The sequence below is a fragment of the Oryctolagus cuniculus genome, chromosome 10 (genome assembly GCF_051225735.1).
Source record: "Oryctolagus cuniculus isolate XC-2025 breed Fujian yellow rabbit chromosome 10, ASM5122573v1, whole genome shotgun sequence".
NCBI lineage: Eukaryota > Metazoa > Chordata > Mammalia > Lagomorpha > Leporidae > Oryctolagus > Oryctolagus cuniculus.
The window spans coordinates 15,355,440-15,383,311 of record NC_142876.1 but is presented as its reverse complement, the minus strand read 5'-3'; the positions used below and the strand labels follow the sequence as shown (position 1 = coordinate 15,383,311).

Here is a 27,872-nt window from a genome sequence, read left to right as displayed (position 1 = left end):
TGGAGTGCAGAGTGCAGAGTGCCTGCTGTTGAATTCAGTTTCTTCAACTACTCAAGCAGACAGTTAAAACAACTCTTAGCATGGAAACCAAAATCCTGACTCAGGGATTTATGTTAATTGAGCCCACAATGATAAAGTTGGTATCTGAAACTTGCAACTCCTTTCCTTGGCTCATCACCAACAATCCACTCCCACACTTCCAGATATTTGCTGATGTTCAGAATCCTCCAAATTCCCACAAATATACACATTCCAAGATTATGGATCTTGTTCTTTTTCTACTAATTTTCTCATTACACATAAATAATTCAGTGAATTTGTAAATTCAACTGATAGAATTTGGCAATTTGCAGAATTAGAATTTGGCTTTCACTGCTTTAACAGTAGCTGCAAAAACTTTTTTTTTTAAATTTTTTTGGACAGGTAGAGTTATAGATAGTGAGAGCAAGAGACAGAGAGAAAGGTCTTCCTTCCATTGGTTCATTCCCCAAGTGGCCACTACAGCCGGCGCTGCATCGATCCGAAGCCAGGAGCCAGGTGCTTCCTCCTGGTCTCCTATGCGGGTGCAGGGGCCCAAGCACCTGGGCCATCCCCCACTGTCCTCCCAGGCCACAGCAGAGAACTGGACTGAAAGAGGAGCAACCAGGACTAGAACCCGGTGCCCATATGGGATGCTGATCACCGCAGGCAGAGGATTAACCAAGTGAGCCACGGCGCCAGCCTGCAAAAACATTTCTTTGAGTACACAGAAGAGTCCTAGCTTTCCGTCAATGCCTTGGCCCCAGCCATCCTTCAAGTTCTCGTGCCCTGTACTGTGTTCTACAGCAGCTGCAAAGAAGCTCACAAATGCCTTTTCACTGGGCTCATCATTCCACATGCCATTAAGTGGTGATGTACTGAGCTGTCTCATCATGAGATTCCCAGGAGATGCTACTGATGCTAAGAAAGTATTTGTCCTGTCATCTTTGTGTTACACGCCCAAGGAGGAAGCACCTGCATTGCAGCACCTGATTAGGCCACTGCTGCTGTCAGGGGCCAAGTGAGAAAGTAAGCTAGGATCTCTGTACTTCTGCTCCTGTGTAGGAAGCCAGAGCATTCTCTAAACCAAAATACATTTGATGGACAGGTATCTTCCCTCTCTTTGTTTTCCTCTTTAATTTTTTTTCTATATTTTGGAGGAGGTGGCGGCTAATTGCTGTTAAACTGACTGAAATTCTTCCTTTAATTTTGGAAGTTATGATGTTTTGTGTTTTTTTTTTTCTTTTAAATTTGTTTACTTATTTGAGAGAGTTACAGGCAGAGGGAGGACAGAAAGGTCCCCCATCCACTGGTTTACTCCCCAGATGGTCCCAATGGCTAGAGCTGGGCCAATCTGAAGCCAAAAGCCAGGAGCTTCTTCCAGGTCTCCCACATGGGTGTAGGGGCCCAAGCACTTGGGCTATCTTCCACTGTTTTCCCAGGCCATCAGCAAAGAGCTGGCTCAGAAGTGGAGCAGCTGGGACTCGAACTAGTGCCCATATGGGATGCTGCAGCCACAGGCGGAAGCTTAACCTACAACTCCACAGTGCCAGCCCCTCATTTTGGAAATTTAAAAAGAGATAAAAATGTAAAGGACAAAACCAAGTTATCCATATTTCTATCTCCTAAATTAAGTACCTGTTAATTGCTTGGTATATTTGTTTTCATTTATTTTTAAAGTAATAAACATTTGGGGCAGAGGTCAGGAACCAAAATTATACATGCTTATTAAAAAATTCAAACTTAGAATATAATATTCATTCACTCAACAAATATTTATTAAGCACTCCTTAGGCCCAGGCACTGTTCCAAATACTGAGTTACAACAGAGAACAAAACAGACAAGAAACTCCCAAATTTCAAGTAGCATACATGTTAGTGGAAGAAATTAACAAATAAGAAAAACAGTAAATCATATAGTATGTTAGATGATCATAAGTGCTACAGAGAAAAATACTGCAGGAAGGTTTCACTGAAAAAGTGACAGCTGAGAGTATACCTCAAGAAGATGAGAAGTAAAGAAAGTAAACAAATCCCAGTCCAAACTGCACTACCCCCAAAACATGATGAGCATTAGGTGACAGCCAGTCCCAATATACCTATAATTTATGATCATGGATACATGGAAAGATGGGTAGATGGACAGAAAGATGAGGCTTAGGAGAAATACACCATCATAAAAATGCATTCAGACTATAAAATGTTTTTAGCAAATCAATGAGTTATTTATACTTGGCACCTATTTTTTGATTAAGAATCTATATCTAGATATAAGAATATGTTTAGCCTACAGAACTATGGGCCACAGTTTTAAGAGTGTAGTTTGAGTTTTTACAAATATATAATCTTTCCATCAACCACCCAGATCCAAATTTGGAATTGCATTAAATCTACAAATAGATTAGTCAGCACTGATTTAATTACAGTCTCAAATTCATGAACAGTGCTATCCCTCTACTTCTCTGTTGTTTCCTTTGGTGATGCCCCTTGTTCCCTACTTGGAGGTCTTGCACATCTTCAAGTACAAGGTACTTTTTTTTTTTTTTAAGGTTTATTTATTTATTTGAGAGGCAGAGTTACAGAGTGAGGGAGACAGAAAGATCTTCCATCAGCTGGATCACTCCCCAAATGGGTGCAATGGCCAGAGCTGGGCCAATCTGGAGCCAGGAGCTTCTTCTAGGTCTCCCACTTGAGTGCAGGGGCCCAAGCACTTGACCCATCTTCCACTGCTTTCCTAGGTCATTAGCAGGGAGCTGGATCAGAAGTGGAGCAGCTGGGACTCAAACCAGTGCCCATATGGTATGTTGGCGCCACAGGTGGAGGCTTAACCTAATACACCATAGCATTGGCCCCATAAGGTACTTATTTCAAGGTACTTGATGCTAATGTTTTAATTTGTTTTCATAATTTCAATTATTGCCAAACAATTTTTTTAATCTTATATCTTACTATGGAATGTTACTAAATTCATATTACTTATATGAATTTTCTTTTTTTCTTTTTCTTTTTTTTCAGTGAGAGAAACAGAGAGAAAGGTCTTCCTTTGCTGTAGGTTCACCCTCCAATGGCCACAGTGGCCGGCGTGCTGCCGCCGGTGCATCGCGCTAATCCAAAGCCAGGAGCCAGGTGCTTCTCCTGGTCTCCCATGGGGGTGCAGGGCCCAAGGACTTGGGCCATCCTCCACTGCACTCCCGGGCCACAGCAGAGAGCTGGCCTGGAAGAGGGGCAACCGGGACAGAATCCAGTGCCCCGACTGAGACCAGAACTCTGTGTGCCGGCGCTGCAGGCGGAGGATTAGCCTATTGAGCCGCAGCGCCGGCCTATATTACTTATATCAATTTTCTACATATAAACCATGGCATCTGTGAATGATAATTCTTTCATCTTTTTTTTTTTTTTTTCCTGTCTAGGATCTTCTGTACTAAGGTGAGAAAGAGTGGTGAGGGTGGGTATATTTACCTTTATACTTGTCTCTGGAGAGTAAAGTTTTCAATAATTCACAATTATGTATGATGTTTGCTATAGTTTTGTTTTTGTTACATTGTATTTATTAAGTTTCCTTCTCCTAGTTTGTGAAATAAAAAACCTGAGCGCTGGATTTTATTGCTTTTTATGCATCTCTAAAGATAACTTTTCTCTCTTTTTGTAAATGCAGTAAATGTTAACTTTTTCAATTTAAAATACAAGTAGTTCTCACTTTGCACAAATAACGGAAAGGCTTGCCGTTTCCGTGGTGAAAATCTTCCCTCATGGCTGACTTCAGGCTCCCAACAAGATGCCACGGAATTCACTGTGGGGATAGGTGTACCATGTGCCAACAGCTGTAGGCCTTTAGCGTTGGCTCTAGCACACCTCTGATTTTGAAGTCCCCAATAACCAAGAAAGAAATGGATCACAACTTCACAAGACCAGCAAGAATAAAAACATTTCAGCATTAGCTATTTGATAAAAATTCTCACAGGTAAACCATGAGGCAGATCAAAATAAGGATATAATTCCCTTCTTTTTTAAGACTATTAAGAATCAAAATGTCTAGCACTGTTAATTGGTCTGAAAAAAATTCTTTGAAAAGCTTACAATCTAAATGATATAAATAAAGTTATTAGAACATGCTTGAAACTTACAGAAAAATCTTAGGCTGGTAGTGGCAACTTGATGCTAAAGAAATCTACAGATTGGATGGTGAGCGTCTAGGGATTCTTCCTGAAAACCATTACATCATTCATCAGCTGGGGCTTAATGGAAACACTATGGGCGCTTAGCCCTCTGCCTCCATGCTGAGCCGCCCGCCTGGCCTGGCCAGGCTATATTCCACTCAACCATGTAACCTCGCTCTCCCTCCAGTCTGAGCGACTAGGCGCTCTCTCAGGTTCTGTCTGGAGAGGTACCCATCCGTTCTTACGGATGTCCCTACCCTAATAAACCTTGCTATTTTACTGGCCACTAAAAAAAACAAAACAAAACAAAACACAACAACAAAACACTATGTGATGTGGTCTAGCAGGGAAAATAAAGAACCTAGTATTAGCTAAGAGAGTGACATGTGAAGGGATGGCAGTAGGAAAGAACGTGGCACCTCCAGAGTTTACAAACTTGAGACCAGCTACTGATCAGCCTTCTGTGCTGCTTCATTTGCAGCATCTGGCCCAAATGTTAGGCAGGTGAGCCTCAATTTATTCATGATGAAAGTAGCTAAATGGAGTGTCTGTAGCACTAATAATCAAGTACAAGCATCCCGTTGTCCTGCATAGCTGACAGTGAACTTAAAAAGTCAGTTATCTACTAACGTACTTTAAGTTAGCATCCCTTAGATTTCTTAGGCTGAGATAAAATACTCTTAAACATGCACAGGGGGGCTGGCGCCATGGCTCACTTGGTTAATCCTCTGCCTGCAGTGCTGGCATCCCATACAGGCGGTTCTAGTCCCGGCTGCTCCTCTTCCAATCAAGCTCTCTGTTGTGGCCTGGGAAAGCAGTAGAAGATGGCCCAAGTCCTTGGGCCACTGCACCCACAAGGGAGACCCAGAAGAAGCACCTGGCTCTTGGCTTCGGATCAGCGTAGCTCCTGATGTTGTGGCCATCTGGGGAGTCAGCCAACGGACAGAAGACCTTTCTGTCCGTCTCTACCTCTCACTATCTATAACTCTACCTCTCAAGTAAATAAATAAAATCTTAAAAAAAATGTACAATACAGCTCATAGAAATGCTTAACTACTAGATTCTACTTGTTGGCTAAAAATATGACTACTTCAGATTTGATAATGGTCAAGAGTCTGAGAAAGAGCATGCAACACTGAGATGCCTATGTGTTATCAGTCTATAAAGAATAGGTAAAAAACAGCCTAGGAATAATAGTCTACTATTTTATTTTATTTTTATTTTTTTAAATTTTTTGACAGGCAGAGTGGACAGTGAGAGAGAGAGACAGAGAGAAAGGTCTTCCTTTGCCGTTGGTTCACCCTGCAATGGCCGCCGCGGCCGGCGCACCACACTGATCCGAAGCCAGGAGCCAGGTGCTTCTCCTGGTCTCCCATGGGGTGCAGGGCTCAAGCACTTGGGCCATCCTCCACTGCACTCCCTGGCCACAGCAGAGAGCTGGCCTGGAAGAGGGGCAACCGGGACAGAATCTGGAGCCCCGACCGGGACTAGAACCCGGTGTGCCGGCGCCTCAAGGCAGAGGATTAGCCTAGTGAGCCGTGGCGCCAGCTCAGTAGTCTACTATTTTAGAATAAAGCTTTATATTCCACAGTTGGAGACTCAGAAACTTAGAAAATGGAGTTATGGTCAGAAGTGATATGGGTAAGGACACACAGCTGTCAAAGTATGCATGGAAATTAAGTGTGATACAGTACTCACATATTAACAATACTATACTCACATACTATTTGGTCAAGTATTGATCAGTCCTTAAGCTGACTACTTTCTCAACTTGGAGTCACAGAATATTATTAATTCAATTATATTAACTTTAATATATAAGTAATATCAATACTGTATAATTCTGAGGCTGATAAACAATATGATATATAAATCATCTACAAATAATTCATTGTTGGTCTGCCGTGTTAATTCCCAATCCTTACATGAGAGTTGCTGAAAAACAGAATTTTCATGTGTATATTCTCAGCTAATAGTTTTTAAAGATTTCTTCCTATCTAATTAGTTATTAGTTTAGATATTTTCTCCTATACACAAGGTCCCAAAATAAAGAAGCATACACAGAATATAGCCAACAGTAGGTTTTATCAATTTACTTCACATAAGAACAGTATTTTCAGGACTATGATTTCCATTTAATATCAACAAAAACAATCTGTACAGAAAATCCCAAGGCAACCATATAGCATAGTCTGTAAAATGTGCAAGTATACCTTAAAATGCAAGTTATTCTATAGCACTTGCAAGGTAGAACTATTAACCCAACTACCTCATTCTAGCTAACTTAATCTTTCGCATGTATAGCCGATGCAAATGTACAAGGCACAACTCAGTGTTGCTGCTAAAGTGTGTAATGCACATCCTCAGATTATTTACTTGAAGATATTAAAACAACATATCCTGTTTGTAGTTTATTATTTAATGAGCTATCAGTTCATTTCTTCATAAAGCATTATACTGATAACATATATTTGGCCAGGACAAACTGTTCCCTGAACTTAAAAGGTGACAGAAAAAAATCTCGATAACCTACATTAAAAAAATTTATATACGTACACATTTATATATATATGTACACACACATCCCACATTACACAAGAAACTTCCCATAATCCAAAGGGAGAACATTTTCTCATTGGCAAAGGTTCCCATTACAGTATTTCACAAGTCACTTAAAATTTCTTATTTATTTACCAGCTGTTTTAGTCAATCTTTCTACAAAAACACATGGAAACAGACAATTTTCTTCTTTAAGGTAAAGAAGTGCCTAATTTAAAGTGTTTCTCTTGAGATTTCACAGTGAAAGGTATAATTTAAATGCAAAAGCTGGTTGCCTTGAAAGAAATTATTTAAACCTACACAGAAAAAAAAAAAAAAAAAACCAACCTACTGAAAATCAGAGCACTGGCTGTAGCACAATTCAGTCTCTCAAACCCAATCACAGTACTCTCTGCTGTTTTACTGCCCATCCCTGAGAGTAAAGATTCTATTATTTTAAATTTTTTAATGAAGTAAATACATTTTACATTGATAATATGAATGATGCTTAAAATTTTTTTCAAAATATAAAATAAGCCCTATTTCATTTTAGTAAAAAAAAAAAAAGATAAACGTTCTTTGCAAAGATCATCATTCACAAAAATTCTGAGTATCTGTATGTTAATCAATGGTTAACTTTCTTCTTTTACTGGGGAATTTCTATTTTTTGCCATTATGTATTACTCACTTCCCTATAACCCACTGTTTTGTAATTTTTTTAACAGAAGTATTTAATAGGTAACAGAGGAAAAGTACAATATAAAACTTGAAGTAACGCTGGAGTGAGATGAACATTTCCCTGTGTGGGAAGTTTTAGTGGAAATAATCTGAATGCCATCCAAGAAAGGCAAAAATATCTATGAAAGAAATAATACATAGGGTACACATCTTTACTGCTGTCTTTGGGTTAGCCTTCTTGGCCAAAGTCTTCTGTAAACTTCTTTAATTTCAACAGATCGTGTTCATTGACCGTGGGTTTTGTACTAGACAGTGACCGCAACATATCCGACTGTCAGGGAAAAAAGGGTGGGAGCAAATATTAACAACAGATTTAATAAAATGAAACTCACTGCATTATCATTATTGTTACTAACTTTCATCTAAGGCTAAATCTAAAAGTGTGCCCCAAGTTACTGACTATAAATTTCCTTATAATTATCCTAAAGGACATCTTCAGTTACATCATTCCTTTGCATGGAAACTTACAATTTCTTCCCTTGTCCTGAACAAAACTATTCAGTGGCTCCCCATTATCCATCGCAAGTAGAATCTTCAGAGCCTGAATATCAAGGTGTTTCAAAGCATATTCATGATCTAACTTCTGGCCTTACCTGTTTTCTAGTATGTGCAATTAAAAAGAAATGTGTCATTCGCTTACACTTAAGTGAAGCAAATACCATTTTATTAAAACCAACTAGCTATAGAAATTTTAAAATAAGTTAAAATTGAAATGGTAAGAAAATATGCTAATATCAGAGATTCATAAAAAAACTAACTTGTGCATAGACTAACTCCTATAATATAGAATGGAAATGCTAAAATGGATAGAGTACAAAAACTTTTGAAACTTCTATGTCAAAGATTGAAATCTCTATAATAAGAGTTAATAACTTCTCAGATAAGCATTATGATAATTAACACATAAATACATGTATTAGTTTACGTATCAGATAAAAGTTTCTGTTCTGGAAGTTACTGCAGAGCTCTTTGAAAATATACAAGTGAAGTAAAAATCATAAAAATTTCAGAGTGCTCATTAAGAAGAAAACATGAACATAACTTGTTGTCACCCCAAGTTCCTAAAATAATGTAACTTACTAAGTAAGTCTTGGGAATTGCTTTAACTCCTCTAATATAACCTGAAACAATATAACTTTTATAAAAATATTTCAATTCAGTTAAAAATTTTAACAACTGCATTTTTTAAAATGTCTATTTTTTTTTTTTTAAGATTTATTTCATTTGAAAGTCAAGAGTTACAGAGAAAGAGAGAGGAAGAGATAGAGGCAGAAATCTTCCGTCCGCTGGTTCTCTCTCCAGATAGCCACAGAGGCCAGGACCGGGGGAGGCCAAAGCCAGTATCCAAGAACTTCTTCCAGGTCTCCCATGTGGGTAAGAGGGGCCCAAAACACTTAAGCTACCTTCTGCTGCTCTTCCCAGGCTGTTAGCAGGGAGCTGGATCAGAAGTGGAACAATCAGGACACAAACCAGCACTCATAGGATTCTGGCATCACAGGTGGCAGCTTACCCCCTACACCACAATGTGGGCCCCTTCTATGGAGTTTTAACAATATGTTAAACCGAAAAACATTACTTGTAAATACAAGGATATAAGCAATAGCATTTCTGTTTATTTTTAAAAATTGAGATGAAGGGAAAAATTTGTTCCCTTTTAAGTATTTTTTAAAAATGTTTATTTATTTTTATCTACTTGAAAGTCTGAGTGACAAAAAGAGAAAGAAAGAGGGAGCCACAGCACTTCTACCCACTGGTTCACTTCCCAAATGCCTCAACAGACAGGCCACAGTAACAAGCCCAGAACTCCATCCAGGTGTCCCATGTGGGTGTCAGGGGCCCAAGCACCTGAGCCATCATCTGCTGCCTCCCATGATGCATTAGCAGGGAGCTGGGCTGGAGGCAAAGGGCCAGGACATGAACAAGCGCTTGGATATGGGATGTAGGTGTCCCAAGTGGCAGCTTAACTGGCTATGCTACAATGCCTGCCCCTACTTTCTACTTAAATCTTGACAACAAAATAAGAAATATATATATGAGCATTTTGGCAATGATACGCCAACTATAAGACAGAATGACAGAAATTTATTTTTTCAAAAACTTTTAGTTTCCTCAGATCCCAAGAAAATATCTTAAAGATTTTTATATTTTAAGTTCAAGTTCAATTACTGTTTACAATTTTTAAATTGTAAATGTTTTACAATTTTTAAAGTGACTTGATAGTATTAAATAAACATATTTGACAATACTAATATTTTCCAGCAAATTTCATATAACTGAACATTTTTGTCTTAGACAAATTACAGAATATAATGTTTTAAAATATTTTTTAAGAACAAATAAGATTTTGGGGCCAACGCTGTGATGCAGCAGGTTAAAGTCCTGGCTTGAAGCACCAGCATCCCATTTGGGTGCCGGTTCTAGTCCCGGCTGCTCCTCTTCTGATCCAGCTCTCTGCTATGGCCTGGGAAATCAGTAGAAGATGGCCCAAGTCCGTGGGCCCCTGAACCGCGTGGGAGACCCGGAAGAAGCTCCTGGCTCTCGGCTTCGAATCAGCTCAGCTCTGGCCATTGTGGCCATCTGGAGAGTGAACCAGCAGATGGAAGACCTTTCTTACTGTCTCTACCTCTCTCTGTAACTCTGTCTTTAAAATAAATAAAATTAAATTAAAATAAAAAAAAAAGAGAGAACAAATAAGATTTCAAACCATGGAAACCACTGGCTCCAAAAGTTTATCCCCAGGGACATCCATCCATGTCATTTCAATGGCACCAGGATCCCCTGGAGAGCAGGGCGTTAGTAGATCTTCAACAATGTTTCCAGGATCTGATCGAGAAGGTCCACGAACCTGGAATAAAAAGTAAATCTTAAATATTTATTTGAGCAAATTAAGCACTACAATATAGGCCATTACCAGCCAAGATGGAAATGTATTAATATTTTTATATTGGCTTAAAATGTTTACTTTTGAAAAAAATAGGCAAATAGACAACAAAAAGTAGTTATCACTGAGTTAAGGGATAGATTTTGACTTTCATTTTTTTCTTGATGTCATTTTCTATATTTTGAATTTACCACAATAAATTACTTTATGATCAGGAGAAAATGAGTCAAACAAAAAAAAAAAAAGAAAAACAGCTGGTGGTTGAGCTTTCCTTTTTTTCCCTGTAATGTTTTTTAGTGGAAGATATATTAGAGATCCAAAATAGACATTAACTCTCAAAGGGGTTGTCTGGCCTCGTCGTGAAGATGCCAGTTAAAACAGTCACTTCCCGGCTCACTAGGCTAATTCTCCGCCTGCGGCGCCGGCACACCGGGTTCTAGTCCCGGTCGGGGCACCGGATTCTGTCCCGGTTGCCCCTCTTCCAGGCCAGCTCTCTGCTATGGCCCGGGAGTGCAGCGGAGGATGGCCCAAGTGCTTGGGCCCTGCACCCGCATGGGAGACCAGGATAAGTACCTGGGTCCTGCCATCAGATCAGCGCAGTGCGCTGGCCGCGGTGGCCATTGGAGGGTGAACCAACGGCAAAGGAAGACCTTTCTCTCTGTCTCTTTGTCTCACTGTCCACTCTGTCAAAAAAAAAAAAAAAAACACTCACCTCCGGTATCAGAGCATCTGGGCCTCAGACCCTGCTCTGGCTCCTGACTCCTGCAAACCCTAGGAGGCAGCTGTGATGGATCAAGAGACTGGATTTCTGGGGCCAGTGCTTTGCCTTAGTAGGCTAAGCCTCTGCCTGTGGCACTGGCATCCCATATGGGCACCAATTCATGTCCCAGCTGCTCCTATTCTGATCCAGCTCTCTGCTTGTGGCCTGGGAAAGCCATGGAGGATGGCCCAGGTGCTTGAGCCCCTGCACTGGTGTGGGATACCCAGAGGAACCTCCTGGCTTCTGACTTTGATCAGCTCAGCCATTTGGGAGTAAACCAGTAGATGGAAGATCTCTCTGTCTCTGTCTCTGTCTCTCTCTCTGTAACTCTACTTCTCAAATACAGAAATCTTTGAAAAAGAAAAAGAGAGAGAGAGAGAATGGATTTCTGCCTCCCATGTATAAGAACTGGATTGAGATCTCAGCTTCTGGCTTCAGCATTTGAGGAGTGAATGAGGAGTGGATGAGCAGATAGGAACTCTCTCCATATATAGCTATATCTCTGCCTCTAAAAGAACAAAAAATTTCATAAAATAAATTACAAAAACCAAAAAAATGCTTATAAATTGTTCTATTTTCCACAGCTGAGAAAGTTCTGATATTTGAAAGCTTTAGTCTGAAACTACTGAATCTTTTAGTCTTTTACAACAAAAATTCTTTCAAATGTAAGTGCAAAATTAAATGTGAAATGAAACTTCAGTGCCATTTTATGATATATAACTTAAAGTAAAAAGTTTTAACTTTTAAAATGTTTAATCTATGCATAGTTTCTTCATGCATTTTCCACAAACTTTCTGAAGACTCCTGATATAGCCAGGATTTCAGAATTTTTCCACATTTTATTTTCATGAACTTTTTGTAGTACCTTTGTATCTCTATTATGTAGTCTCCTTAATATACAACATTGAAACTTTTTCAGATTCTTTGAAGACAAACCAGTGATGATCTTGAAAATTAAATTTTAAAATGATAGGTAAAAGTTACTAACCTTTTTAAAGTGAGTAGCTGACTGTACTTTTCTAACGGGCTGCATAAGCGCATCACGTACAATGACACTTATATCTGCCCCTGAATAACCATCCGTTTTCTTCCCAAGGTCTCGGAAGTCAGTTTCTGTTAGACTGTTCTGAGTCGTCCCCAAGTGCAGTTTAAACATGGCAGCTCGGGCATGAGCTTCAGGCAAAGGAATATAAATTCGTTTCTCAAATCTTAAAAAAAAAATTGTATTAATCATGTTAATATGTACTCAGTTTTAATAAAAATTAGGATATTTCCCAAAAGAAATATTTATTTAGTTATTCTCAAATAATCCATATGTGCCAGAGTTAAATGTTTATGTTTCAGTTAGTTATGTAAGGCAAAAGTATCAAGAAAGTATTAAAAACAACAAATAAAATAAAAACATCCAGGGAAACAAAGTGCTTTGATTTTTTTCACATGATTTTTGTGTTATCTTGGCCATAGCATTTGTATGTTCAGAATTCATAAAAAGACTTGTCCTACAGGATATAGTCTCCCACAGAATTATACTCTTAATTCCTGATCAAGGGATTAATGATCATAATGTGAAATAGAAGCAGAAATGACAAAATAATTCTCTAAATTAAAAAAAGTTAAATTATTTCAAAATCTTAAATACACACTTACTTCACAAAATCTCCACCTTATTACGATGAGTACATTCAAACAACCTATATCATATATAAACAGTTATGTTTTATTATTATTTTTCCTAGAATTTCAGTACATGGAAATAAAGAGGAAGTAACGAGGGGTAATTCACATGGTCTGTGCAGATGTTTTTCTTCCAGGTAATTCTCCCTGACAACAAGAGGAATTTTTTTTACCTAGAGGTGGGCTTGCAATTAGGCTATTTTTTTCGTTTCTTGGTATTAGATGATAATCTAGCATGCTGGCAAACCATCAAGCACATGGGATACAAGGGGCAAATACTGAAGTGCTAATGTTTACCACGCAAAATTAAATGAATAGGGAACTAGGAAGCAGTGAGGAGTCTGTACACTGTTCCTAGGGCTGAAATTTCATTTTCAACTTAAAAATTAGAGTAATAACTTTTTTAAACTAAAAAAAACACACAAATAAGTCTTAGTTTGACTTTTGTAACAATCATTTTGTTAACATTTTATATGAAGGATTTTTTTCCAAAATATCAAAAACTGTATTTGTAAATTTTCAAAGCATCAGTGCCCACTATGTTCAATCAACATTAAAGGTAAGCTTTAAGTAATTTATTTTCCAGTATGAAAGTTTCCAACATAGAAATCTTCTGTCTTGAATATAGCAGGCAAGCAAGCAGATGACCACCATTCTTTCCCCAAGACAAAGGGTAACAGTCAGGGTAAATTAAAAATTCTGAAAAGTTATCTGAATGCCTCTTAACTAGACAAAAAGGGAATTATCATTTCCTTGCTAAATCTGTAGTCAGAAGTAGGAATCTACTATATCATCATACCTTCGCCTAATGGCAGAATCCAGAACCCAGGGGATATTTGTAGCTCCCAGAACCAAAATTCCATCATTGTCCACACCAACTCCTGCATTAAAATTGGTAATATTTTAAATAATTTGTCAGTCTGTGTTATTTAAACTCATCTGTATGTTCTGTGAAGAAATGTGGTGCTTTAACACTTAAATGCCTCATCATGAGTCTTTCTCTCTGAAAAAATTGTTTTTTAACCAAATACTGTATTACCACAACATGATGCAAATATTCCTAAGGATCCAATACCTTAGACTGTGCACAGATACTATGATTATCCTAGTAAAGACATTTATTTAAAGATTTCATTTGAAGTTTGTGTTATTTTATTCATACTGTTCCTAGAATAAGTGAACACATTCATCTCTACTATTTATATCAATGAGTTTCACTTGATTACAATTGGGAAAAATTATATACACATGAAGACAATCAGAATGGAACATGACATAATGAAACAGATGAATAGAATGGAGAAGTCCTGCTGCATTTTCCCCCCATGTTTTAAAAATAATGGTTATACATAATGAAATACTTCTTAAAAATCAGTACTATTACCTTGCATTTGAACTAGGAACTCTGTCTTAATTCTCCGTGCAGCTTCACTTTCATTTTCACTTCTTGAACCACACAAAGAATCAATTTCATCTATGAAGATAATGGAAGGCTTGTTTTCTCTGGCAAGCTGGAACAAGTTCTTAACTAGTCTAAAAAATAATTAAAAACTGTCAGTCTCTAAAAAATAAAGACTAAGGAAAGCAATATACCAATATTACAAAAACTGTTGAGATTAAGAAGTTTAATCATGTTTCAGGTATATAAAATGATATTTAAATGGATAATTTAGTTTACAATTTAAGTTTGATATATATGGTTTTCCTACAAAAGACATTATAAATTTAGGGGTGGATATGACAGAGAAATGAATACTTTATTATGTCACTTCTATTAGTTCTACTAAGCTGTAATAAGCCTATTACTCTATAGACTGATACAAAGTTTCTACCAACCCTTCCCCCCTCTCCAACCCCAAATTGACTTACTACTTACTTTTCACTTTCACCTAACCATTTAGAAACAAGGTCAGAGGAAGATATTGAAAAAAATGTTGAGTTGTTTGCTTCTGTTGCTACAGCTTTGGCTAAATAGGATTTTCCTGTTCCAGGTGGCCCAAACAATAGGATTCCCCTCCAAGGTGTTCTCTTGCCTAAAATTTCCATTAGAAAAATAACATGAGAATTTCAAAACTGTTAATTTCAGTTACCTTAAACATCATTCATTTTAAAGCATCCATAATAAAAAGAAATGTTTAAAATAAGTCACTCCCTGCACCAGCCCAAGCCACTGGCGATAAAGCTGCAGGCAGAGCTTGACATGGAGCCCTGTGGGAGACGTGTACCTGCCAACCTGGAGGGAAAATAGGGAGGCACATTTCTCTCTCTCCAACCACCTGGCACTGGCATCCTGTGACTAGCTGAGAGGGTGGGTGCCATTTTGGATATACAAAACAGCTGCACCAGCTCATGTCCCACCCCAGCAACCAGCTGAGTGGAAACGCCTGAGTCTGGCCGGGAGAACTGATAGGTGGCTGGGTGCTCGTGACCATCGGAGCAGTCACTGTGGGTGACTCCACATGCTCGGGGCTCCCTGAGTCCCTGGTGAGGGTCACTGCTGCAGGATCTGTGTTCACACCAAGGACTGCACAGATCCTCTGCATAGATCCTCTGTATGATTCTTGGAACAGCACAGATGAACATCATACCCACTGGGGCTAGCGCCCAGGCATTGTCTCCTTTGAGGAGAGTAGGTGAGCGTGAGGATGCACCAATAGAGAAGAACAAACGTTCCCTATGAAAAAAAAAATAAAAAAAGATTTACCATGCCCAAAGTGAGTGCACCTTGGACAATCCCCTCACCCTGAAGCACTGAGCAGAGCTCCTTGACCATATCCAGCACACGCCTCTGGTATTCACCAAAAGAACAGAAACTCCACTAAGAGGCACAGTCCAAAGATAAAAGCCATCACAGGGGAAAAAAATAAAATAAACATGTGTCACCACAAATGCCCAATAACAAACACAGCAATTCAAGAAACAAGAATAAGGAGAAAACATGACTCCCCCAAAAGAACACAATTCTTCAATATTAGAATGTGAAGATGAATAAAGAATGACAAAATGCCAGAAATGGAATTCAAAATATTGATTGTCAAATTATGTAGAAGTAATCAGAAGCAAATTCGTGAGCTAAAGAAATCTATGTGATATGAATTAAAACTTTTTCTATGAAATTAAGATTTTAAAGAGAAATCAAAATGAAATACTAGAAATGAAGAATTCAATAGAACAAACAAAAAATATGGTAGAAAGCCTTAAGAGCAGACTCAATGAGGCAGAACAAACAATAGCTGAGTTAGAAGACAAATCTCTGGAAATTTTACAGTCAGACAAAAAAAAAAATGAAAAGAAATTAGAAAACTTAAAAACAGTGTTGGAGATTTATGGGATACTATCAAATGGCCCAACATACAGTTGAAGGCATGGAAAGAGAGAATGGGTTAGAAGGCCTTTTTAGTGAAATAATTACAACAAACTTCCCCCAATTTGGAGAAAGGGATGTCCAAGTACAGAAAATACACAGAACTCCTATTAGACAATGACCAGAAAAGATCTTCACGACATCCATTGTAATCAAACTCTCCACAGTAAAACTTAAAGATTCTAAAATGTGCATGAGAAACACCAAATTACTCTCAGAGGTTCTCCAATTAGACTTACAGCTGATTTCTCATCAGAAACCCTACAGGCTAGGAGAGAATGGTGAGGTATATTCCAAGTCTGAAGAGGAAAATAAACCGTCAACCCAGAATACTGTACCCTGCAAAGCTCTCATTTATCAATGAAAGTGAAATAAGACCTTCCATAATAAACAGAAATTGAAAGAATTTGTCACCACTCATCCAGCCTTACAAAAGATGCTTACGGATGTGCTATACACTGAAACAGAAACATGGTCATCACTATGAAAGAAGGTGAAAGCAGAAAATCTCTCAGTAAATATACAAAGGAAACCCAAAGTAAACAATAGGAATATTTATGGAAAAATGGCAGGGCCAAGACATTATTTATCAATAGTCACCTTGAATGTGAATTGCCTCAACTCTCCAATTAAACGATACAGACTGGCTGAATGGATTAAAAAAAAAAAACTCTTCTATTTGATATTTACAAGAAACACATCTCACCAACAAAGATACACACAGACTGAAAGTAGAAGAATGGAAAAATATATTCTATGTTAACAGAAACCAAAAATAGCTGGTGTAGCCATCCTAACATCAGACAAAATAGACTTTAACACAAAAACTGTTAAAAGATACACAGAAGGGCACTATGCAATGATTAAGGACTCAATTCAACAGGAAGATGTGACTATTATAAATGTATATGCACTTAATTACAGGGTACCTAGCTATTTAAAAGAAATGTAAAGGGACCTAAAGGGAGATATAGGCTCCAATACAATGGTAATGGGAGACTCCAATGCTTCACTTTCAGCAATGGACAGATCAACCAGACAGAAAATCAGCAAGGAAACAACAGTTAATCAACACTATAGACCAAACAGACCTAAAGGATATCTACAGAACTTTTCATCCTATAGATGCAGGATACACATTCTTCTCAGCAGTGCATGGAACTTGGATAGACCACATGCTAGGCCATAAAGCAAGTCTCAGCAAATTCAAAGAAATTGAAATCATACCATCTTCTCTGACCACAATGGAATGAAGCTAGAAATCAGCAATTCAAGAATCTCTATAACATATGTAAATACATGGAGACTGAACAACATGCTTCTGAATGAACAGTGGGTCACTGAAGAAATAGAGAAATCAAAAACATTCTGGAAACAAATGAAGATGACAATTACAACATATAAAAACTTATGGGATACAGCAAAAGCGGTGTTAAGAGGAAAGTTTATAGCAATTGGTGCCTACATCAAGAAATTAGAAAGGCACCAAATAAATGAGCTATCAATGCATCTCAAGGACCTAGAAAAATAACAGCAAACCAAACTCAAAAACTAGTAGGAGAAAAGAAATAATTAAAATTAAAGAAGAAATAAACAAAAATAGAAACCAAAAAAATACAAAAGACAAAAAAAAAGCTAATTGTTTGAAACAATAAAAAAAATTGACATACCACTGGCCCAACTATCCAAAAAAAAAAAAGAGGGAGAAGACCCAAAGCAATAAAATTAGGAAATATAACAGACACCACAGAAATAAAAAGAATCATCAGAAATTACTACAGAGAACTATATGCCAATCAATAGAGAAACCTAGAAGAAATGGGTAGATTCCTGGACACATACAACCAACCTAAATTGAGCCATGAAGACACAGAAAACCTAAACAGATCAATAACCAAGATGGAAACTGGATAAGTAGTGAAGACCCCCCAAGCAAAGAGAAGCCCAGGATCTGATGGCTTCACTGCTGAATTCTACCAGACAGTAAAGGAAGAATTAACTCCAATTCTTCTCAAGCTATTCAAAACGACTGAAAGGGAGAGAATCCTCCCAAATTCTTTCTATGAAACCAGCATCACCTTAATTTCTAAACCAGAAAAAGATACAACAGGCAAAGGGGACTACAGACCAATTTCCCAGATGAACATAGACCCAAAATTCCTCAACAAAATACTAGCCAATTGAATCCAGCGACACATCAAAAGATCATTCACCCAGACAAGTGAGATTTATCCCAGGTATGCAGGGGTGGTTCAACATTTGCAAACCATCCAATGTGATACATCACATTAACAAACTGAAAAACAAAAGCCATATGATTATCTTAATAGATGCAGAAAAAGCATTTGATAAAACACAACACCCTTTCATGATGAAAACTTTAAGCAAATTGGGTATAGAAGGAACATTCCTCAACACAATCAAGACAATTTATGAAAAACCCATGGCCAGCATATTGAATGAGGAGAAGTTGGAAGCATCCCTACTGAGATCTGGAACCAGATAAGGATGCCCACTCTCAGCAATGCTATTCAATATAGTCTTGGAAGTTTTAGCCAGACCCATTAGACAAGAAAAAGAAATCAAAGGGATATGAATTGGGAAGGAAGAAGTCAAACTATCCCTATCAGCAGATGACATGTTTCTATATATAGGGGATCCAAAAAACTCTACTTAAGAGACTATTTGAACTCAAAGAGGAATTTGATAAAGTGGCAGGATATAAAATCAACATACAAAAATCAACAGCCATTGTATACAGACAATCCAATGACTGAGAAAGAACTTCTAAAGATCAATTCTATTCACAATAGCTACCAAAAAAAAAAAAAATCAAGTATCTTGGAATAAATTTAACCAAGAATGTAAACAATCTCTAAGATGAGAATTACAAAGCATTAAAAAAAATAGAAGACACAAAGAAATGGAAAAAATTTTCTATGTTCATGGATTGGAAGAATCATTATCATCAAAATATCCATACTACCAAAAACAATTTACAAATTCAACACGATACCAACCAAAATCCTAAGGACACTCCCCTCAGATACAGAAAAAAAAGATGCTGAAATTCATATGGACACACAGGAAACCCCAAATAGCTAAAGCAATCTTATACAACAACAATAACAACAAAAAGCTGGAGACATCACAATACCAGATTTCAAGACATACTACAGGACAGTTACAATCAAAAGAGACTTGTAGTGGCAAAAAACAAACAAACAAACAAACAAACAAACAAACAAAATCTGATGGGTAGCTCAATGGAACAGAATAGAAATGCCAGAAATCAACCTATGCATCTACCACCAACTTATTCTTGACAAAGGAGCTAAAATCAATCCCTAGAGCAGGGATAGTCTCTTCAACAAAGGGGGCTGGGAAAACTGGATCTCCACATGCAGAAGTGTAAAGAAAGACCCGTACCTTACACCTGACAAAAAAATCCACTCAAAATGGATCAAAGACCTAAATCTTTGACCTGATATCATCAAATTATGAGACAACATTGGCATAGGCAATGAGTTCTTGAAAAAGACCCCAGAGGCACAGGAAATCAAAGCCAGAATTAACATGGGATTACATCAAATCGAGAAGCTTCTGCACTGCAAAAACAACACTCAGTAAAGTGAAAAGGCAACCGACAGAATGGGAGAAATTGTTTGCAAACTATGCAATAGATAAAGGATTAATAACCAGAATATATAAAGAGATCAAGAAACTCAACAACAACAAAACAAACAAACCAGTGAAAAAATGGGCAAAGGACTTAAACAGACATTTTTTAAAAGAAGAAATCCAAATGGCTGACACATGAAAAAAAGATTCAGAATCACTAGCCGTCAGAGAAATGCAAATCAAAACCACAATGAGGTTTCACCCCATCCCAGTTAGAATGGTTTTCATATGACACCAACAAATAATAAATGCTGGCAAGGATGTGGAGAAAAAGGCACCCTAATCCACTGTTGGTGAGAATGTAATCTGCTACAGCTACTGTGAAAGACAGTATGGCGATACCTCAGACATCTGAATATAGACCTTCCATAAGATCCAACCATCCCACTTCTGGGAATAATTCACCTTAGGGAAATGAAATCAGCATATGAAAGAGTTATCTGTACCCCCATGTTTATTGCAGCTCAATTCACAATAGCTACGATATGGAATCAACCCAAGTGCTTGTCAACTGGAGCTGGATAAAGAAATTATGGGATATGTACACCATGGATATTACACAGAGGTAAAAAAAAAAATGAAATCCTATCATTTGCAACAAAATGGATGAAACTGGAAAACATCATACCAAGTGAAATAAGCCAGTTCCAAAAGGACAAATACCATATATTGCCCCTGATCTGTGATAACTAATAGAGCACTGAAATTAACACTTCGAGATGCAATGACTTTGAATAGCTCTTGTCTCAACTATTAAGGAACAGGTTTCTTTTTTTTTTTTAATACAATTTGTTGAATTCTTTACTTAGTCTATAGTTAACTGCATGTATATCAAGTCAATTGAAAATAGCTCTTAGTAAAAAATAAGAATGGGAATAGGAGAGGGAGGAGGAGGAGGAATGGGATTGTGGGTGGGAGGGCAGGTATGATGGGAAGAATCACTGTATTCCAAAAGTTGTATTTAAGAAATGTTTGAAGTTTGTATTCCTTAAATAAGAGGTTTCTGGGGGAAAAATAAAAGTAAAAATAAAGTAAGTCATTCCAAGTATGTCTCATATATCTAGAGACAACTTTGTCAAAAATGTGTTGATGTAAATATGGGCCTTCAAACAGGAAGTGCATTTGCTTGTTCATTCAATCCTATGCATGGAAATCATAATGTGCAGACAGACAAAATGATCTCTGTCCTCATTTACAGTATAATGGAGCAACAGAGTTCAAGTAAAGGCGATTTCAAGTGTCTATGCACACTGCTCCATGCCAGAATATATTCCATAATTCCAGAATATTGCATATCCATAAAGGAACAGCAAATGGAAAGATTTTCTTTGAAATATTTATTAACTTTGGAGGAGTAAACCTACTACCCAAGAGTTTGGATGACTTGTGACTTTCTACTGCCTTCTTGATTTCATAAGGAAGCGTAGGTTAGAATTACAGATTAATCTCCCCAGTTGGGGAATAATAAAGAAACTCTATGTTAACTCCTAATTTTGTCAAAATAGAGCAAGTGAACAGATAATTCCATTGCACAATTTTGATAATGAGAAATTAAATGCTGCTTAAAATAAACTGGGCTGAATTATAGCTGGCAATAAATATCAAACACACATTTTAAAACCTACTAGGTAGAAACTGTGAATGAGTACAAAGTGTCTACAAAAGAATGATAAACACAGGATAGTGAGGCGGACTTTAGCCTAGCAGTTAAAATGGCCACATCAGGGTGCCTGGGTTCAAGTTCTGGCTCAGTCTCCTGATTCCAGCTTCTTGCTGGTGCAGATCCTGGGAAGCAGTGTTTATGGCTCAAGTGGTTGGGTTCCTGCCACCCACTTGGAAGACCTGGATTGAGTTCCCAGCTCCAGGCTTTGGCCGGGCCTACCCCTAGTCACTGCAGGCATTTGGGAAGTGAACCAGCAGATGGGGAATGTCTACCTCTCAAATAAATAAAATGAAATTTAAAAAATTTTAAAAAGAATGATATATAGATGGTTAATGGCAAAACTATCATTGTTACAAAAGCTTCAACTTTTATTTAAAATCCTATCTTCCTATTACTCTGTTTAAAAGGCAGAGAGAGAGAGAGAGAAAGAGAGAGAGAGACAGATACCCTATCTCCTGGCTCACTCTTCAAATACCTGCAACTGCTGGGGCTGGGTCAGACTGAAGCCAAGAGCCAGGAATTCAATCCACAGGGGTGGCAGGGACTTAGCTACTGGAGTCATTACCTGATGCCTCCCAGGATGCACAATAGCCTGTAGAGGCAGGACCTGAACAGAGGCACTCAAATAAGGGGTGTTTCTGCCCCAGTGGTGTCTTAACTACTGAACCAAACGCCTGCTCCTATCTTCCCATTTTAAATGTATGCAATTATAAGTCAGTGTATACTGCTGGTATTATATGAAATAGTTTTAGGTGGTAATCAAATGCCTTTTAAATAATTTTTAAAAAATATTTATCAAAAAAATCATATTTTTCACTTACAGACAAAAAATTATTAAAACAGTGTTACTAAGTAAAAATATGTGAGAGGGGCCAGTGCTATGGTGAAGCAGGTAAAGCTGCTGTGTGCAGTGCCGGCATCCTATATGGGCAGCAGTTCGTGACCCAGCTGCTCCACTTCCGATCCAGCTCTCTGCTATGGCCTGGGAAAGCAGCAGAGGATGGCCCAAGTCCTTGGACCTCTGCGCCCATGTGGGAGACCCTGAAGAAGCTCCTGGCTTCGGAATGGCCCAGCTCTGGTCATTGCGGGCAACTGGGAAGTGAACCAGCAGATGGAAGATCTCTTTCTCTGCCTCTCTCTACCTCCGCCTTCAAATAAATAAATAAATCTTAAAAAAAAAAAAGTGAGATAATTTAAAGTTTAAAAAAGGGCAAAATCATCTATAGTGTTGCAAGTCAGAGAGTGATGACCAACAGGGAGGAAAGAGGCAGGAGGGTGACTGCTAGGTTACTGGGAGTGTGGTCTTGGTCTGAGATGTCCACATGGCACAGCCTGTGATAATTAAGGAAGCTGAACATTTATGGGTTCCTGCATGTCTTCACATATTTGCACTATAAAAAAAGAGTCTGTTCTAGAAAGTCAGTGATTAGGCCCAGCATTGTGGCGCAGCAGATAAAACTGCTGCCTGCAACCTCAGCATCCTATATGAGCATGCCAATTCAGCTCCCTGCAAATGTCCTTAGTAAAAAAGCAGAAGATGGCTCAAGTACTTAGGCCCCTGCCACTCAACTAGAGACCTGGATGGAGTTCCAGGCTTCTGGCTTCAGCCTGACCCAGCCCTGCTGCAGCCATCTGAGGAGTGAATCAGTGGACAGAAGATCACTTTGTCTCTTCGGGTTTTCTTACTTGGGTCCTGGGAACAAGTTTGCCTCTCTATGGTGGAGAATGAGCCCAGAGTGACCCGGGTATCAATAAGCCAAGTCCTTCTCAAGAAAGAAGGGCACATTCACTTTCTCTTTGAGAATTATGCCTTTCAGATAAATAAATAAATCTTTGGAAAAAAGTGATTTTAGAAAAGTAAAAAAGAATAAAAGAAAAATTAATGAAGTAATACATAAATGACTCACATTCAGGAAACACTGGTAAAAGAAATGTAAATTAGTTCAATCATGGTTTTATACCTTTATAGTATTATGATGTCAACCTTTATACTGTTTTTTTTCATATTCCAGATGGTAGGCTGTGACACCTCAAAAGTACAGGGACAGCACATGGCCCCACTGGTTCTTTGCCCTTCATTACTGTTCTGTAGGACAGCCCTGTCTGGATCTGTTCATGTTGAGGCTAACACCTCTCTACATGAAGTCAACTTGATCTCAAAAAGAAAAGTCTGTTTGACCGTTAAGACTGTGAGGCTAGCCTTATTACAGACAAAGGCTACCAGTGACAAAAAGGACAATGTGAAGGAATGCTTCTGCTGGAACCAGAATTTTAAACTCTCTCCAGATGGTGGGTCAGCAACTTCCTCCTCACAGGGAGAAAGGATCCACCTCTTTGTCTCGGGAGGATATGAGCTTCATCTGAAGCAGCTAACTAATTCTTACACCTCTTTTTTAAGAAATGGAATTCTCTTAAAAAATACATGACTATTGCAAAAAAGTTCAGGTGGAAGTCAAAAGTAAAAATCATCTAAAGTCTTATCTCCTAGGTACACAGTAACATTTTTATGTCAGTCCCTCTACATGTACTTCTCCGCATATACATTTATCTAACAAACATGGAATCAGACTACACAATAAGCATGGAATCATACTATACAGATTTTATAACTTGCTTTCTGATCTTTGTAACAGATGTAGACTTTTAAAAAAATATTTATTTATTTGACAGGTGGGAGGTGGGGGAAGACACAGAGATCTTCCATCCTTTGATTATGTCCCAAGTGACTGCAATGGCTAGGGCTGAGCCAGGCTGAAGCCAGGACCTAGAACCCAGGTCGCCTATGTGGAGACGGGGTCCAAGGATTTGGGCCATCTCCTGCTGCTTTCTCAGGTGCACTAGCAGGGAGCTGGATCAGAAGCAGAGCAGTGAACACTTGAACCACTGCTTAGACAATGGGATGCTGATGTCGCAGGCAGTGACTTAACTTGTTGTGCCACAACACTGCCCCAGTGTAGACATTCTTTAACAAAGCATAATATACATTTAAACTTGTCACTGCAGATGTATACCATATGCTAATGAGTACACAGTATTCTACTATGCACATCAGAGATTACCCTATGCGCTATGGTTGACATTTAAGTTGTTTTGCAATCTATATAGTGGAAATTTGGATATGCACAGGAAATAAAACATCTATGTGTAAAGATATTATCATCACCTTGTAACAGTCTGACTTTAATGATATAGTGACACGATATGGTGACAAGAATTCACAATGCTTTACTTCAGTCATCAATGCTTATTAAGAGTCATTAAATAAAATTAATGAGAAGTCACCTCACCTGTGAATAAATGAGGAAATTTAATAGGCAGTATCACAGCCTCCTTAAGTGCTTCTTTGGCTCCTTCAAGACCAGCTACATCACTCCATTTCACATTTGGTCGCTCTATAACAATGGCACCTACAAAGAATGTATGTCATCTTTAAATTAAGGAAGTTTGTTTCATCAAAAGTTAGAAGACAATACAAAATAATGATGTTTAAAATTATTTGGAAAAGTATTAGGTGCTATAAATATGTCTGAAATAGCCTGATGAAGGAGTAGTTCTTGAGGTAGACAGGAATCTGGTGGGTGACTACATAACTAGTAAGCCACTTAATCTATTTCTGCTTCCTCATTCATGAAATGAAAATATTACCATCTATCCAAACTGCTTAGGTTAGTGGAAGGAGGAAATGACACAATGAATAATACAGTATTTGGAAAAGCACTACACATTATATGAAGTAGTTATAATTTGGAAACATCCATTCTAGAGTACCAAAAGTACTTATTCAATAAATGTTGATCTATTAGGGTGCTTCAAAGGCTAGTAGAGAATGGAATTAAAAGATAAGTTCTGGCCGGCGCCACAGCTCACTAGGCTAATCCTCCGCCTAGCAGCGCCGGCACACCGGGTTCTAGTCCCGGTCAGGGCGCCGGATTCTGTCCCGGTTGCCCCTCTTCCAGGCCAGCTCTCTGCTGTAGCCAGGGAGTGCAGTGGAGGATGGCCCAAGTCCTTGGGCCTCACACCCCATGGGAGACCAGGAGAAGCACCTGGCTCCTGGCTCCTGCCATCGGATCAGTGCGGTGCGCCGGCCGCAGCTCGCCGGCCACGGCGGCCATTGGAGGGTGAACCAACGGCAAAAGGAAGACCTTTCTCTCTCTCTCTCTCACTGTCCACTCTGCCTGTCAAAAAAAAAAAAAAAAAAAAAAAAAAAAAAAAAAGATAAGTTCATTTTGGTGAAAAAAAATTGAAATACAGTTTTTCATAATACACAATTCCCATGAGCTTTTTTGATGACCCCTCATATGCATGGGTTTAAACCCTTTTTTGCATCAAAAATTATCTTCTAATTCCATTTTCCATAAACTTTTTGAAGCACTCCTGTGATATTTCTCCTGTTAATCAAAAGGTGATCTACTGCGCTCCTCACAAAAAAGGAAAATATGCCCCACAGCTCTAACTGAAGACGAGACAGATGGAAGGAAAAGGGAAAGGAGAGGAAGGGATGGAATGGAATGGGAGCAGATGACAGAAAAGGCCGTTTATCCCTTTAGATCTGCAATACTTCCCTGAGATTTACCCAATTTTCTATTTGACTCCAAAAGGCCTATTTATAATTTTTGAAACTTAACTAAGTTACACAAATGAATGATTTAGTTTCTGAATGCAGCGTAGTCACAATTCATAGCAATTACTGCAATAAATCCAACAAAGATTTCTTTCAATGTAACTAGCTGGCAAAATTTTCTAGTTATCTATTATCAAATGATTTCTCCAGTTTTCTAGCACATGGAAAAACCTCAACTACAACTATTAAGCAACCTGTTCTAAGATGTATAGCTGTTTTAAGTATAACACTACGACATATACAATCTAATGACTGATCTATGAAATTAAGTTTTATAGGTTATTTCTTTTCATTAGGAAAGATCAACTACTACCCAAAAGCTAGTTATACTCAGAAATTTATTCCCCAACATCATGAAATTCTTTGGTTACTAAAGTTAAATGAAACCATGATTTTTGTACCCTGAAAGTACAGAGTAGAATGAAGAAAAATGTCAATTCATTTTTTTTAATTCCATTAAGGTTAATAATCCCAATTGAGAAAATATCTACATTACAGGATAGATTTTTTTTTGTCAATTTATTCTCCCACTTATCTAATACTTTTCTCCTTAAAGTTGAAAGATGACTTTGGAATACTTGCTGATAAATACTAAACACCAAACTTTAACAGAAAGCTCAAAGCATAAATATATTTTTAATTTTAACAATCAAGTTACACTTAATGTCATAATCTGAAACAAAATTATACTAGTGTTTCAGGAAAAAAGAAAAGATTTTAAAAAGTGTATATTATGAAATCTATCAGCAGTTCATTAAATTAAAAGATGAGGGGAAAAATGGATTGTCAGATAAGAAAGGCTGGAACACCTTTCCTATTGCATTTTATTATGAAATTCTGAGGAAATTTCTGCATGCACTTAAAAAAAAAACTGTCCCTTATCAAAACTGCTATTAAAAAGTTGGATATATCTTTGTCAAATAAAGGATAGAATCCAATTTTCACTGGGGTGGGTGGGTAGGGGGTGGGTAGAGATGAGAACAAAACCAGTACAGCAGACTGAAAATGTTGCTTGTCCTATACTTGGCATACCACTAAGTTACCCAACAAATACTAAGTGGTATGTGTGTGAGAGAGAGAAAGCAAGAAGTTGTGAGCGAGAACGAGATACCACTTCAAAGAGAGAGAGAGAGAGAAAGACTGCTTCAGGCAGTAGGAACACAGTTGTACACAGAAGTTTCTGCCCTTGGACTATATCAACCATTGAAATTCTTGGCATACAAAATGGTCTGAGTCCTTATTAATTGTACTGTGTTTAAGATACTATCCACACCCTGTTCTTCTACACATTCCAGTGCGGTAGGTAAGACAGCCCTATTACCAAATTGAGAAGGCTAGTAAAACAAGGATAAAGGTCTGCTCAGCTAGGTATATTCACTCTTCAGTAACCAAGGATGAAGCTACATCCATTTAAGAATCTTGACCAGTTATGCATTCTATTTGGTAAGATTCAAATGAATAGATACATCCTACCTATAACCTATAATTTAATTTGAAAAAATCATTAGCTAAAAAAACCCTCTGAAATAAAAAAAGAAAATCTAAACTCAGCAATTAAGAAGCCAGAAATTAAATAGATGCCTTTTTAAAAAAATTGTATTTACTTATTTGAAAGGCAAAGTGACAGGGAGAAACAGAAACAGAAACAGACATAGAAACACACACACACACACACACACACAGTAATCATCTATCCACTGGTTCACGCCCCAATGGCTGCAACACCTAGGGCTGGGCCAGCCCGATGCTAGGAGTCAGCAACTCCAGGGGTGCAAGC

At 38.0% G+C, this 27,872-nt stretch overlaps 1 protein-coding gene across 1 annotated transcript in view; it reads right to left on the bottom strand.

Annotated features, from left to right (window-relative positions):
- Window positions 1-6,243: 6,243 nt before the first annotated feature.
- Window positions 6,244-27,872, bottom strand: part of VPS4B (vacuolar protein sorting 4 homolog B) — a 38,585-nt gene continuing 16,956 nt past the window's right edge. The window contains exons 5-11 of the mRNA XM_008261441.5: window positions 24,762-24,881; window positions 14,643-14,799; window positions 14,151-14,299; window positions 13,566-13,647; window positions 12,081-12,300; window positions 10,156-10,296; window positions 6,244-7,722 (exon numbers count right to left, since the gene is read on the bottom strand). Coding sequence (XP_008259663.1) covers window positions 7,621-7,722; window positions 10,156-10,296; window positions 12,081-12,300; window positions 13,566-13,647; window positions 14,151-14,299; window positions 14,643-14,799; window positions 24,762-24,881 — 971 coding nt within the window. The 3' untranslated portion in view covers window positions 6,244-7,620. The remainder of the gene's footprint in view (window positions 7,723-10,155; window positions 10,297-12,080; window positions 12,301-13,565; window positions 13,648-14,150; window positions 14,300-14,642; window positions 14,800-24,761; window positions 24,882-27,872) is intronic.